The following is a 15,988-nucleotide window of genomic DNA, read 5'->3' on the forward strand; positions in this document are numbered from 1 at the left end:
TTAAGAAATAAGGTAATGAAACATATAAAAGCTGACGTAAGACCAAAGATTTCCCTCATCATCCTATTCCAAATACATTGCTCTCCAATATCTTCCAAAATGAGTCTGTATTAACGCTGATTTTGAACATGAGAGTTGCACTTGAATCAGGGTGGATATGAACTTAAATACAGACAATCAGTGAACAAAGTTTTCTGCTCGGGTGTAACCTAAATCTGGATCCTCCTGACCCTTTATTTGAGTTATCTATTCCAGTATTTGAGTTAATGCTATGCTCCCCACCTGCCTCCCCCATCCTCTTATACCCACTAATCCTTATCTATGAGACAAGGTTCAAGGTCGATGGTAACAGCCTGTGGTTTGCCCAGCCCAGAACCCGAAGCACAGTCCAACACGGGGGGGGGGGGCTGCACAACGAACCTCACACACAGCCAGATACACTGCAGCTCCGCAGTCAGCAGTGTCACGCTTGCATGCGCACTAACACAGAACGTAACACACGTAGTTCATAACACGGGCTCTTCGAGATGTGGTCTGGCGATAATGAAGGAGATTTAAAAAGAGACCACTGCCCAAGTGGAAAAGATCACACAAGAGGAAATCAGAAGTTGTCAAAATAAAGCCAGGTGGGCAAGATGCTGCAGATACCACACACGCACCATGGAAGTGAAGTCCAAGGTGACTCAGGACACTGGACTGAAAACTACGCAGGCAAGTACAGCAGTGATTGATAAGGAGTGTTCCGCTGCGTTGCTGCGGGCCCTTTAGCTTGCTTTGCATTCGTAGGCAATTTATCCTGCTTAATCACTAAATCATTACTGGGGATCAATAGCCATACCGAGTTACGGAGGCCAGGGGTGGATGGAGGGAGAATTATTGGTTAGCTTTTTTATTTAATTGTGCTAACCAGGCTTCAGATCCATCCCAGAAAGGAGCCCTTCTCTGGGTGCTGGAGAGACAGCTGAACCCACAAAGGCAGCAGGAGAGTTGGGCGTTTAGTGTGAAGTCATCTCACTTTTCTGACCACTCAGGAACTCTGAACTGTTGAATGCGTTTTCCTATTTCAGTTCAAACCTTTCCAGATTGGTCGTCTAGAATGAGTGCCAGATCGTGTACTCTGAAAGATGTCAACATCCCAGCCTATGCCTAGTCCTCGGGGCAACATTTGACAGCCCTCTTTGATGGGGCATCAGTCATTTTCCTGGGGCTCGCCTTTTCTTAACCACTTGTTTCCCACCTCATTCCCCATCACCGATGCTCCCTGGGTGAATTCACCCAGACCTCATCCTAGCACAGTATCTGGTACATGCACGCTTGCTCAGTCACTTTGCCGTGTCCGACTCTTTGTAACCCTATGGACGGTAGCCCACCATGCTCCTCCGTCCCTGGGATTGTCCAGGCAAGAATGCTGGAGTGGGCTGCCATCTCCTTCTCCAGGGGATCTTGCCAACCCAGGGATCAAGCCTGCATCTCTTGTGTCTCCTGCATTGGCAGGTGTCTCAGTGGTCTGGTACATACTTAATGTTTAATAAACGCTTGCTGCATTGATTTAATCATTCCAAGTAAATGCTCTCTAGGTTCACTGCACCCATCACCACAGATAAGCTGTCAGTGTAACCCCATGCCTTAGCATTTGAAGAAAGTCAAAGTCATGCACAGTGCGTGGGGGACGTGTGCTGTGGGTACATGTGTGTAGACTTCTCTCTTAGCATCTGATGCTAAATTAGCATCTGGTATTTCTAACATTTCCCCCAAGTGGTTGATTTCTTCCCTTGTTTCTTTATTTATTTTTTAACTTTGGCCTCACTGCACAGCATGTGGGACCTTTCTTTCTTGACCAGGGATTGAAGCTGTGCTCCCTGCATTGGCGGCTTGGAATCTCAACCACTGAACCACCAAAGAAGTCCCTCTAACTTTTTATTCACTATAATTTTTGCATTTTCCTTTAAACAAAGAAATCTATCAAATTTAGTGTAAAGAAATCAATTTCCAGTATCTGGATGCTTTTAATAGGAAGTAATTAATATGAACAAACTGTATATTATTTTGACATTCATTCTTGTACTATTTGCTTCGTAATTATATGTGGTCTTTTAGACCCTTCAGTGCAGAACGAAGCGATGTACCAGGCCGGGTATTCCCAGGGTAACAATGACCGACACCCCTTCCTCTTGGAGACCGTTGAGCCCAGACCAGAATTTATACCCTCAGGCTAGAGCCATTCATTCATCAATCCACAAATAGTAATAGTATATCTCCCACAATGCTCATGACAGCATAATTACCCTTGGGTACCACAGCACTATTATTTATTCATTCACACATATTAAGGATCAATGCTGAAGTAGGCACTGGGAATATATTAGTGAAAAAGACAATCTTCGTCCTCAAAGAGCATCTGGTGACGGTTTCACAAATGAGCTGTTAATAAACATGAATTACAACACTGAAAAGCTGGGAAAGGCGTCACGGCAGAACAAGAACATGTGATAGGGGCCCTGGCCTAGTTGGGGAGTGGGAGCAACGAGCTAGTGGATTATCTTTGCACCCTCTGCAGCCCCTAGCAGTCAGATGGTTGGCTAACTGAATTTTTAAGAAGTTTTAACAGAGCTTATGTGACAATTTGAAGCCCTTATGCATTCAGGCCTTGTATTTACCGAAATAGCATATATCTCTCTTGCAAGTGTCTGAATCAGTAGAGGCCCATTCATCCTTACAGCAAGTGAGCGTTATCTGGTGTGACATCAATCAGAAGGGAACCCAGGGAGCTCACAGTAGACATTATTTTCAGTGGCACATGGATGACCCCAGATTCAAGGTCTGAAGCTGTTTCTGGAAGGAGCAGGGTTGGACAGTCTATTCCAGAATTCAGCTGCCGATTCACTTCATTTAGAATTCCTGAGCTGGGTGGTTCATTTTTTTTTTTTTTTTTTTTTTTTTTGTCATTGGAGTACAATCGCTTTACAATGTTGTGTTAGCTTCTGCCATACAACAAAGTGAATCAGCCGTGAGTATACATATATCCCCTCCTTCTTCATCCTTCCTCCCACATACCTTCAAAGGATGCTCAAAGCTGGCGTCTTCCTGCATTCTGTGTTTCAGAAAGCAGGATCTTTCTCTTTCAGTCTAACATGGCACAGAGGTAAGGCTCGTGAATGTTTGCCAAACTGAATTAATAACCACTGCTGCAAGAGGCAGGGAGGGGATTATTAGCTTCATATTTCAAAAGATAAATCAGACCCTGTGGTATTACATAAAATTTTCAAGGTCATCCAGAAAATCAGGAAACCAGCTGGGGCTAAAACATGGATACCCTGATGCAGGGAAAGACTGAGGGCAGGGGAAGAAGGGGGCGACAGAGGATGAGATGGTTGGGTGGCATCACCGACTTAGTGGACGAGTCTGAAGAAACTCTGGGAGATAGTGAAGGACAGGGCAGCCTGGCATGCTACAGTCCATGGGGTCTAAAGAGTCAGACGTGACTGAGCAACTGAACAACAGGCTCTTTTATTTTCAGAACCAGAACCACTGGTGTCCTGTATTGTGGAATAAGAGAAACAGGAAGTAGATGCCAGCTGGGAAGCTTCTATGGTGTTCTAATCAACGCTGGAAAAGCCCACTGTTAAAAATAAATAAATAAAAATAAAACCAGGTTGATAGCTAAAAGATCAAACAAGTTTTCTTTGCAAAAAAAGAAAAAATTTAAACATCCCAACAAGGGCACAGGCTCCCTTTGAGAATATGTGCTAAGTAAAGAATATCTGACATTTTTCTTTGTAGAATTGCTTCATGAATAGTCTGTCTTCTAAAGATATTTAAGTACACTAAAAAGTCCTTAACCAGCAAAACTGGAAATATAGCACAAATCAACTAAACTTCCCAAGCTGGCCTGAGCGATGATATGATGCAGTTTCTTTGCAGGGTATAGACCCAACAGTTTAGAAATGACTTGCTGGGTGTCTCATGCGCTGGTTTCATTCCAGAGTTCACCGGCACAAAAGCAGGCCCCTAAGGAGGTTGAATTAAACCATTTTAGGAAGACAGTGGCTCTGGACCCTTCCAGAAATAAAGCGCAGATGCTGGAAATGCCAGTCCTTACTACACTCCAGGGGCTCTCCCGGTAGCTCAGTGGTAAAGAACCCGCCTGCCAATGCAGGAGACATAAGAGATGTGGGTTTGATCCCTGAGTCGGGAAGATCCTCTGGAGGAGGGCATGGCAACCCACTCCAGTATCCTTGCCTCTAGAATCCCCTGGACAGAGGAGCCTGGCAGGCTATTGTCCATGGGTTTGCAGAGTCAGAAATGACAGTGATTGAGCCCCGGTGGGACAGTGGTAAAGAATCCTCCGGCCAATGCAGGAGACCCAAGAGACTTGAGTTCAATCCCTGGGTCAGGAAGATCCCCTGGAGTGGAAAATGGCAACCCACTCCAGTATTCTTGCCTGGAGAATTCCATGGACAGAGGAACCTGGCAGGCTACAGTCAACCTCAGCAGTAACTATACTCCAGGGTTTCCCAGTGCCCATAGGTGGGAATCATCTGCCTAGAAAACAGCCTCAGGGGTCACCACCCTTCTGATGTACTTGAGATGGAAAACCATATCATGATGACTCCAATCTGGAGTGACATGTGCTCCACAGAGAGGGTCAGTCCCTGGAGCGCTGTGACACCCACCCAGCAGGTCTTGCCTCTGTCTTTACTGGACTCAGCTTTTGTATAACGGGGAGGGGAGTAAAAAGTCTTAGACACTCAGTCGTGTCCAACCCTTTGCAACCCCGTGGACTACAGCCCGCCAGGCCCCTCTGTCCTTGGGATTTCCCAGGCAAGAGTACTGGACGGGAATTGCCATTTGCTTCTCCAGGGGATCATTCCAACCCAGGGATCGGACCTGGGTCTCCCTCATTAAAGGCAGATTCTTTACCCTCTGAACCACCAGGAAAGTCCCCAAAGTTGCTTCTAATTCCTCACTCAAAACTTCTCCTTTTACCAAAAAGGTGAGACATTTTGCCTTTTTTGAAGAGGTCAAACCACCATTGTTTCTAATGGATCTCAAACAGAACCAGACTGTGACTTAAGCTGTTCAAGAGTCTCATTGGAGATAAAATAAAGGAGAGCACTCTAGCTCCACGATTTTCTCTGATCCCTTTGCCAGGCTTGACTTTAACGACCTTAGAAGTAGGGCTTGCTTTAACTTTAAAATCGCATGAAAATAAGCAAAAGGAAATTTTCAGCCCAGGTGGTGATGAATAGCCCTCCTTTGCCCTCTGAGGTTATGCAGATACTAAAATCAATAGGCTTAGCATTCATTTTTACATGTTTGTTATAAATTCTTACTTTCTCTGGGTGGGGAGGGCAGTGGTAATTTCCAAGGGGGCCAGAAATCAGCCCTGGAAGTGAGTCCTAGCAGTTCTCAGCTCACAATTTTCTATTTTTTTTTTTTTAGCTGCGCTACTCCTCCCACTGGAGGAATTATAAAATCAATGAGGCCATTCTTCTTTACCCCTTGCCTCCTGGTAGTCACCCAGGAGGAGTGGTTGTTTACAAGGCATGCTGAAGGTCTGCCCTGGTAAAGCGCACGGAGGTATGAACCCACACTCAGCAATGGCGCCGAGTCTCCTTGTGGGTTTCACTGTTGGAGCTGGTTGTTGGCCAGAGGTCACTTAGGATCAAGAGGTTGTCAGCAGGTCCCTGGTGCGGCCCTTCCAGCTCTACAGCCCTCTAGACCTGGTTTCTCCCATCAGCTCTCCCACAGTTGAGAAGTATAGTCCCCACACTTGCACACTCGTGTGCACGCACACACACACGCTCTACTTTCTCACAGTTCAGGTTGTTGGTTGACTAGAACAGTGAGTTGCTTGTCAGCTTATTTTTCCTTTTAATAAAAGAATAGTATCCTTCATTTTACTAAAGTGCAGAACCAATCTCTTCCCACCTCCATCTAGAAAACCTCACTACACCTTTCAAACTAATAAAAGAAATTTTTTTAAAACAAACAAAAACCACACCCCCCGAAACCAACAACATCTCAAGAGGCAAATGATTGAGTTTTCCTGTTTTTGTCAGCCTATCAGACACAGAGTTTTTCAGAGTTTCCATGGTGATGAGATTTTTTTTTAATCCTAGCTTTGGACAACTATATTTCAAAGTGACAGATCTGAATAAAAAGAGGGGAAAGAAAGCTCTGCTTTCCACATTCAATCTTCCTTTAAAATCATAAATAAATTTAAAATTAAAATCGAGGCTCCGCATTTGATCCCCTTGCCTTGTTGTGGAGTCATGATTATGCCTGCCTGTTTCGAGGTGAGTTTTAATTCAGTGGCTGGAAGGAAAGGGGTGGGCTACACTCAAGCTACAGAACTCCTTCCTATTCATGACTTGCCACCTAAATTTATGACTTCTCATCAACAATAACCCAAAGCCCAAAAGTAAATCCTTCATTCTCTTGGACTTGCCTCTCACTCTCTGAGCCTCGGACATCCATCCCCGTCTCTCATTGCAGTGGGTGGCGTTTATTTTGCCACGTTGTCAGGCGAAGTGCGCCGGGCTATGTGGAGACAGTGACTTGATCCCCCGGACTCAGCATCATAGTCTATTTGGGGGACAGCTTGGTATTCAAACCCTGGCTTCGCCTCTCAGCTGCACAATGACCTTGGGAAAGATACTTTTCTTGGCTCTTCCTCGGTTTCCTCATCTGTGAAGTGGGGAAATGCAGTGCCTTCCTCTGAGAGGCGCCATGGGGTGTTTTTAAAGAAACGATCGTATGTACTTATCTGTTTGGTGTGCGGGGTCTTTGCTGCTGCGCAGGCTTTCCTCTAGCTGTGGAGAGCGGGGGTCACCCCTCCTCGAGGCAGGGGGCTTCCTACGGAGCGGCTTCTCTCGTTTCAGCCCCTGGGCTCTGGAGCACAGGCTCATCGTCGGGGCGCACAGTTAGCTACTCCCAGGCATGTGGGGTCTTCCTGGATCAGGGATTGATTCTTTACCACTGAGCCACCCGGGGAAGTCCTCACGATGAGTTTTAATAAGTTTGTTTTTGCACCACGTTAGAAAGTTCCTGCATGGAGTAAACACTATTCACATACTTGTTCCGGAAATCATGAACTCCCAGAACAGGCTGTGTGCAGCGGGGGCATGTCACTGCAGCATACGCAGGTCACTACAGAACAAGGCTTCAGCCAGCCCGTGCCGGAAGGACAGCGCAGAGGAGACTTAAAGAAGGGGAAGAGTTATAACTGCATGAAGACATCTATTGATGATAAGGAACTGATAATAAAGAGAGCACACCGTGTTGTTCTTGAAGAAAAAATAATGCAAAAAAAACTGAACTTGTTAAGATCTTCTTAAACTGGTAGTTTCATGTAAATTCAACCAGATTAAAAACAACTTTTTTTCTCATGATGAAAGTCTTATCACAGACACAAAAAATAATGAAAGCATAAAACAAAACTCAGAGATCTACAAATCACTGTCACCGTTTTGGTGAACGTCCATCCATCTAATGTATTTCTGAATAGTTTTATTTATGTGAGAGTTGAGTGAGGTCTCTCAGTCGTGTCTGACTCTTTGCCACCCCATGGACTGTAGCCTGCCAGGCTCCTCCGTCCATGGGATTTCCCAGGCAAGAGTACTGGAGTGGGTTGCTATTTCCTTCTCCAGGGGATCTTCCCGACCCAGGGATCAAACCCAGGTCTCCCACACTGCAGGCAGACGCTTTACCGTCTGAGCCACCAGCGAAGCCAAGTTTTATATTTAATTGACCGTTAACTGAATACACTGTCCTTTAAAATATACACATATGTGTGTATATAAAGGGGGCTCCCCTGGTGGCTCAGTAGTAAAGAGTTCGCCTGCCAATGCAGGAGACGCAGGATACACCTGTTCAATCCCTGGGTGGGGAAGATCCTCTGGAGGAACAAACGGCAGCCAACTCCAGTTTTCTTGCTAGGAAATCCCACGGACAGAGGAGCCTGGCAGGCTGCAGTCCATGGGGTTGCAAAAGAGTCGGACACGACTTAGCAACTAAAGCACCACCGCCACAGTCATTACAGAAATGCAAATTAAAACCATAATGCGATATTATCTCATAGCTGTTAGAATGGCCATCACCAAAAAGACAAGAGATAGCAAATATTTGCATAAGTCTCATGTTTCTCTAACCCCTGAATTTTCTATTAAGCTTTTAGTTCTACCTAGAGGCTTCTCTGGTGGCTCAGGCAGTAAAGAATCCGCCTGCAATGTGGGAAACCTGAGTTCGATTCCTGGGTTGGGAAGATCCCCTGGAGAAGGAAAAGCCTACCCACTCCAGTATTCTGGCCTGTAGCATTCCATGGACACAGGAGCCTGGCAGGCTCCAGTCCATGGGGCTGCAGAGTCAGACATGACTGGAGACTCAGTCAGATTCATCTGTAAGTGAATTGTTTCCTTTTTTTTTTTTTTGGAGCAGGTGTGGAGAGAGCCCTGAGGAAGCATCTGGTTCTTAAGTCAGATGCTGTGTGCTTCCTGGGCATTCATCCTACCAGGAGACACAGTGTCTGCATGTCGGTTTTTTTGTGATGTCCAGATTTACCAGTGGGATCGGGGTTATCAGTTTCATCCATCCATTATGAAGTTCCCCATTAGCCTTTTAAAAGCGATTTTAACCTAGATCCACCAATTCATTAGGGATTGCAGAATGGTGACAGTCTCATCTCCCACTCATTTTGCATTTATTAGCATCAGTGATTTCAGTGCCTTGAGGTAGTATTCATATAAGCAAGTCTAGATACATGGCTCTTTCCTTATTTCTAAGTTCTTAGAATAATGGGTTGATTTGTAGTACCCTACAATGGTGTCCAATACATTTTTTTAAATTACCATGAAACTACAAATATTAAAATATTTCATGTGTCCTAATCTTTTGCAGTGACTATTATTTTTGATATTTTAATTGTGCCATTCTTGGTCACTGGGAGTTTTTTTAAGTTGATTTCTGATTTCTTTGTCATGAGTCCTAGAATCTTTAACAGCCCCCTTGTTTTCTGGTAGGAAGAAGCACTTCAGGCTAGCCTTACACATTTCCCTGACCGAGACCTCCAATCATTTTTCTTAAGGAGCCCGGATACCTTTTAATGGGGAGGGGAGAGGAGGAGAAATGGCACTCAGAGACCATAATCAGGCTCAAGGGCACTTGCTGCTGTTACACTGGTTGTTTTTTCTAGCTCTTTTCAGTAGACAGAACTAAAAAAAAAAAAAAAATGTGATTCTTTAAAGAGAAAATGCATCATGAGTTTTTATGCTATTTTTTTTTTAATTATTTGATATTTTCTTATAATGGAATGAAGTTTCTGATTATTATAGTATGCTCTGTTTGAAACACTTCAAAGTATTGCAAGGGCAGTGGAAATGGGCAAATCTGCTAGTAATAATGTTTACTGGTGAAAAATCATAGTGTTAGTGGCTCAGTCATGGCTGACTCTTTGTAGCCCACCAGGCTCCTCTGTCTATGGGATTCTCCAGGCAAGTATACTGGAGTGGGGAGCCATTTGTTTCTCCAGGGGATCTTCCCAACTCAGGACTTGAACCCAGGTCTCCTGCATAGCAGGCAGATTCTTTACAGTCTGAGCCACCAGGGAAGCAGTGAATGCAAAAATTAATTTGTCAGTCATATGAGGAAAAGCACAGCTGTGTGGGAAACATAGCCGGCCTCGCCCTTCATATATATTCTTTCTTATTTTCTTTTTGTAACTTCCCCAAACAGACATATACAACAGTAGTTTAAAATGGCCATCTCCCAACATTTAAATGAATCAAATTCTCCAATGGGTGAATAAAATTATGACTAGTAACCTGGAACTCAGCTGAGTAAGGCACTTTGGAGCCTTAAGTGAGAATGCCTTCCAATTTCAGAGTGATATGTTCTCAGTCTGTATCATCATTTTAGTGAAAAATTAGAAAATAATTCTGTTGGAATGAGTTTCACCTCCCAACAGGATTAATAGATGCTTTCACTGAAGTTCCTATTCTTCATTTGTGGACTGTGAAGAAATGAATGATAACTGGAAGATCCATGGGATTCTAGGTCCAGTAGCAGGTGGAATGACAATATACCAGGACAAAATCACCTATATTTTGACTTACAAAGGCAACAGCAGCTTTAAATTTGTGACTTAATTGCAGACTAGCTGTACTACAACTTTTTCAAATGACAAAAATACAAAAAATTTGTGTTACAAAAATATTTCAGGGAAAGTGTAGTCTAACAAAACAAAAGCACTGAAAAAGTATCTTGCTCAAGAGAGGTCAGCTTGGAAAAGTTATTACCAAATCTAAACATCTTTTATTTCATACAAACTCTACTCAGAAATAGCTCTGAGACTTACTTCTGGTTGAAAGTATCAAAGGGTTTATTTGTCAAGAAAGAAATAACTTAATTGACAAGGATGGATAGAATGAGTTCATACTCATCAGGATTTCTGCAGTGTTGGGGTGCTAACAAACATCCTTTAATGGCAGAATGTAGTAATCATGGAATTAATTATTGCTAAAGTAGTTTTCATATGAAAAAAGAGAAAAAATAAAATTAAACTTGACACAATCTGACCAAACACGTGTCAATTTACAGTTTAAAGGTAGATATTTTACAAAATATCTACATTTACACAATAGGTTACCCATAGCATTTTAAGATGAAAGTTCTTTTCATTTATCCTGGCATGCCATAAATGAATAAACTACACTGTTTAAAGACTTATTTAATATGCTTCTCTTTATTAAATATGCTGCTGCCGTATAGTCAATTGAGTCGTATCTCTTTGCAACCCCATGGACTGTAGCCTGCCAGGCTCCTCTGTCCATGGGATTTTCCAGGCAAGAATACTAGAGTGGGTTGCTATTTCCTCCTCCAGGGGACCTTCCCAATCCAAGGATTGAATCCAAGTCTTCTGCATTGGCAGGTGGATACTTTACCACTGAACCACTATTAAAGATCTTGTTAAATTTATTTATTCAATAAATTTTTCTCTCTCTGAGTCACAAAAAGGAAAAATCTGACATTTAATAGATGAATAGAAGAAGTAAGCACCCTGATACTTTCAGTGACAAAAAGCAGATTAATGTTTCCCTGGCAGGGCTGGGACGTCTGGGACAGGATTGGGAGGGAGGAATTACAAAGAGGAACAGGGAACTTTTGGGGGGTGACATATATGTTTATTGGGCTTTCCAGGTGCTGCTAGTGGTAAAGAACCTTCTTGCCAACGCAGGAGACATAAGAGACAGTGGTTCAGTCCCTGGATTGGGAAGATCCCCTGGAGAAGGGCATGGCAACCCACTCCAGTATTCTTGCCTGGAAAATCCCATAGACAGAGGAGCCTGGCCAGCTACAGTCCCTTGGATCACAAAGAATCAGATACAACTGAAGTGACTTAGCATGCATGCATGCCTATGTTTATTATTTTGGTTGTCAAATTACATATTTTAAATGTGTGCAGTTTATTGGGCAGTAGTGTGTATGTAAATGTGATTATGTGTGTCAGTGCATGCGTGTGTTGACAGTTGGATGAAACCAGGCAAATGGTAGCCAAGAGGCAAAGAACAGAAAGGAAGTTACAAGAAAGTGCTGGAGTGCAGAACAGACCATGAAATCTCCAGAAGATTTGATCAATGCTATAATACAGCCCGGAACGGGGATCCAAGCTGGTTGGATGGAGCAGCACCGGGCAAACTTTAATATATACACAGATCCCTAGGGACCTTGTTAATATGCAGATTCTGACTCCGTGGGTCTGAGCTGAGGCCTGAAATTGCATTTCTCATGAGGTTCCAGGCGGTGCTGACGCTGCTGGTCTTTCCACCGTTCGTAACATCAGGGGGCTGGGACATTTGTTCTCAACTGTGGCTGCATATCAGACTCACAGGAGAGCTTAAAATTAGCTCATTAGTTAATTAATTCATTTTTAAAAATCCTGCTGCCTGGATCTCACTCCTGCTCCCAGAGATTCTGATCCAATTGATCTAGAGTTCAACTCAGGAATCTACAGTTTTTGAATCTACCCAAATGATTCTAATGTGCAACCCTGAATATTCACTGGAAGGACTGATGTTGAAGTTGAAACTCCAATACTTCGGCCACCTGATGCAAAGAGCTGACTCATTGGGAAAGACCTTGATGCTGGGAAAGATTGAAGGCAGGAGGTGAAGGGGTCAACAGAAGATGAGGTGGTTGGATGGCATCACCGACTCAATGGACATGAGTTTGAGCAAACTCCGGGAGATAATGAGAACAGGGAAGCCTGGCGTGCTGTGGTCCACTCAGAGAGAGTGGGACACGACAGAGCAACTGAGCAACAACAACTCCAGAGGGATGGTAAAAGCCTTACCAGGAAATGGGAAGGAAAGATCCCCAAGAAAGTAGCAGGATGGCAAGGACGACCTGGGCCAGAGAAATGTGATGAGCCACGTCTCCGTTCAGACCTGAAACTGACAGCTGCCAAGGATGCACACCGACCCGAGTAGAACTTATTCCTGTGTGGTCCCGTGTGTGTTAAAGATGCTTTTGCTGCTCTCATGCCTGGCCTGGGAATAAGTACCAGGCTGATTCCTCAGTAGGCAGACGGGGAGCAAGGTTTTCCTGAGATTAGAGCCACAGGCAAGAAGAGTCCTTGTGGGTTTCCCTGGTGGCTCAGGGGTAAAGAATTCGCCTGCCAGTGCAGGAGACATGGGTTCAATTCTCGATCCGGGAGGAATCCACTTGCTGCTGAGCAACCAAGGCCGGGAGCCACAGCTATTGAGCCTGTGCTCTAGAGTTCAGGAGCCACGACAAGGGAACCACTGCTCTGAGAAGCCCTCCCATCACATCTCCAGAGAAGCGCTCGCTCTCTACAGCTAGGAGAAGCCCACACAGCGATGGAGACCCAGCACAGCCAAAAATCAGTAAACTAATGCTTCTAAAATAGATAAGAGAAGTCCTTGCAGTGGAGGAGGATGATCAGAGAGGCCGATCGGACACACTCTTACCAATACATGCAACAAGATTGTTTCTTGAAAGGAGACAATGCCCAGCCTCCCTCCTCTCCCTCATGGGCCACAAACCAGGCATGACCCATGAACTCTCCATCCTGCTAATAAGCCCCAGACTTGTTATAAAATCATCTCTAATTCTTTTAATGTTAATACTTTGGAAATTATTTTTTGATCTGCGTTACAGATTTTTATCTACATTATAGAATTCTGATTCTGAAACCACTGATGCACCAGAATACTAAAATGTTTCAGGAGGCTCACCGGTTTGATTGTGCTACTTGGAACTCAGTCAAAACTTGTCAGCATTTTGATGACAAGAGTCATCGTTTGCAGACTGATCTTGGCCAGTTTTGTTCACCATTGTTAAAATCACCTATTGTGAAATGAGCTACCTTTAGTGAAACAAAAGACTTTTTCCCATTTGGTTGAGTAATTGCAATTTATGATCAGAATAAACTTTCAAGTGTGCAGAAACTTTCTGGTTTGGTTAATAGTCATTATGTTTAAATTTCAATGCAGAGGATGCTGTGTACTTGGATAATGAAAAAGAAAGAGAAGAATATGTCCTGAATGATATCGGGGTTATTTTTCACGGAGACTTCAATGACATCAAGAGCAGGAGCTGGAGCTACGGTCAGGTGAGCCACTTAACATTTGTCATTGTCAAGGGCATCTTCACTCATATTTTCAGTCCCATGTATCACTGCAGGGTGGTAAGTGTCAATACTGGACAAGCACAATTTCCTGCTTTTCAGGATCTGCGTCTCTAAGACAGCCTGGGTGCAGACTTAGAAGGGCACCTGCATAATTTATCAGCTGAAATCACATATTTCCGGTTATTACAATGTTACAGAGATCCGAGCCTGTATGGTTGGCATGGCATTCCAGTGAGAAATGCTTGGGCATTTCAGAACAGTGAAACTCCAGGAGCTCAGACTCCGGTATCCAACCTGGGTTCCTGCTGTTCTGCTGTGCTCCATCACGTCCCACTCTTTGTGACCCCAGGGACCGTAGCCCACCAGGCTACTCCAGGCAAGAACACTGAACTGCCATTTGCTGCTCCGGGGGAGTCTCCTGATCCCGGGATCAAGCCCGTGTCCCCTGTGTCTCCTGCTTTGGCAGACTTTCTGTACCACTAGTGCCTCCTGAGCAGGCTCTCCATCTTGGTTGATTCTAACTAACTGTTGAGAATCACACGCCCACTGTCCAGCTTTGCCCACCTGCATTTCTGACGTCCTGCCGGGCTAAGGATCAGTGTGTTCTTCCCCTGTTTGGGGATCCTTGCCTGGCTCCCCAGTTCCAAGCCCTCCACTACCTGAGTGACATACAACCCGTGACCATAGCTTATTGTCTGATGTCCTTGCCTTGGGTCCCTAATCCCTAACCTTTAGATGTGATTCTATTTATGCTCCCAGTGTAACAACAGAGAGAGAGCGAGCTAACCAGGAAAAAAGCTCATTCAGGTGGGTAGCAAGGAGGCCTGGGAAAGGGTGCCAAGCATGATGGGGGGCCCTTAGCCAATGCGGATAGATGCCCCGGAGCACACTTGCTGTTTCTCTCTGCTCTCATTCAGAGCCCATTAATTTGGGTGTTTCAGCCCAATCAACCACCCAAGCCAGTATTCTGCAATGAGGCAACGTAACTAGTTCTCTGACGATGTCTTTACCGTTCCTGTTGACCGCCGTCACGCCCCACAGACACAGCTGCAAGATGCTGCCTCATAGGAACCAGAGTAGTGAGTTCTCTACGTATCTGGAGAGCTAGTGCGATTACCATTCCTGCAGCCATCACGTCAGTTTAGGAGACACCCAGAGCTGGTATTCGAATTGGAGTTTAATCAAGAATTACCTGGTAATCAGCCATTAAGACAGCGGTGTCTGTCCTAACCACTGGGTAGGTAACATACAAGGTTTCTGTATTCAGGGAAATTTCCTGCGCAGTGAGGTGCAGTATAGGTATCATCTTCCAGTTTTACCATTTTTAAAAACTATTTTTGTCTTTGCTCCATTTTTGGAAAATTCCGGTGTTCTGTGTAGTTTGGAGTTCTTTCAAAGGAGACTGAACCGACTGCCAGACTTGACAGTATAATCTTTCTCTAAACCTTCCTGACCTCTCTTTGACCCTGGAGTCCACCCCGTCTCAGAAGAGAGGGAACCGTGGGCAGAGGTTCTCTGCATGAGGTCTCCTGCCCTTCATGGTGCGTGCGCTGCGGGCCTGAAGCGCCTTCCCGAGATGGACGTGAGAGCCATTTATTTCTCACATGCACAAGGACTAATGTGACTTTTGAGGTCTCGAGACTCTGGCCTGACTTTGGTAAATGGTCCATCCCACTGCCGGATACCCCGGGAGCCGATACATAGGAGAGATCCTCTGAATTAACCCTACAACTAAGCCTACAATTTTCCAAAGAACATCAAGCCAGTTCTTCATTCTCTGCCCCCTTTTTTTGGCCCCATGGCCTGGCCGGTGAGATCTTAGTTCCTCACAGGGTTGGACTTGCGCCCTTTACACTGGAAGCATGGAGTCGTACCCACCGGACTGCAGGGGGGTCCCCGTTCTTGACCCTTGGGCACAGCAGCTTGCTGGTAGTTCTATTCATACTTCTAGCTAGCTTTAAGTTCTTATCCATTATATTGAAAACTAAAAGAAGATGTGTCCTTCCTTCCACCTTAAATATTTCACACTAAAGATCATGAGTGATTTCCATACAGGAAATACACATTTCTAAATATTAGGCTGTGGTCTCATTTTATTTTTTGGCAGAGAATGAATGTCTTGTTTGCGGATTGGACATTAAGTAGTTTCTCATTTTTTCCCCCCAAATAGTTTGAGGATAGCATCCTTGACGCTTGCCTGTTTGTGATGGACAAAGCAAATATGGACCTTTCCGGCAGAGGGAATCCCATCAAAGTCAGCCGTGTCGGGTCGGCCATGGTAAGAACATCTACTGATGACTATAATTAGATATGTCATTTGCCTCCTTATGGGTGTCAGTT

The 15,988-nt window shown here is 44.6% G+C and overlaps 1 protein-coding gene across 1 annotated transcript in view; it reads left to right on the top strand.

Annotated features, from left to right (window-relative positions):
• F13A1 (coagulation factor XIII A chain) overlaps window positions 1-15,988 on the top strand; it is a 140,744-nt gene that overhangs the window by 47,321 nt on the left and 77,435 nt on the right. Inside the window, exons 5-6 of the mRNA XM_065912958.1 lie at window positions 13,512-13,630; window positions 15,819-15,926. Coding sequence (XP_065769030.1) covers window positions 13,512-13,630; window positions 15,819-15,926 — 227 coding nt within the window. The remainder of the gene's footprint in view (window positions 1-13,511; window positions 13,631-15,818; window positions 15,927-15,988) is intronic.

Source organism: Muntiacus reevesi, chromosome 20 (assembly GCF_963930625.1).
Source record: "Muntiacus reevesi chromosome 20, mMunRee1.1, whole genome shotgun sequence".
Taxonomy (NCBI): Eukaryota; Metazoa; Chordata; class Mammalia; order Artiodactyla; family Cervidae; genus Muntiacus; species Muntiacus reevesi.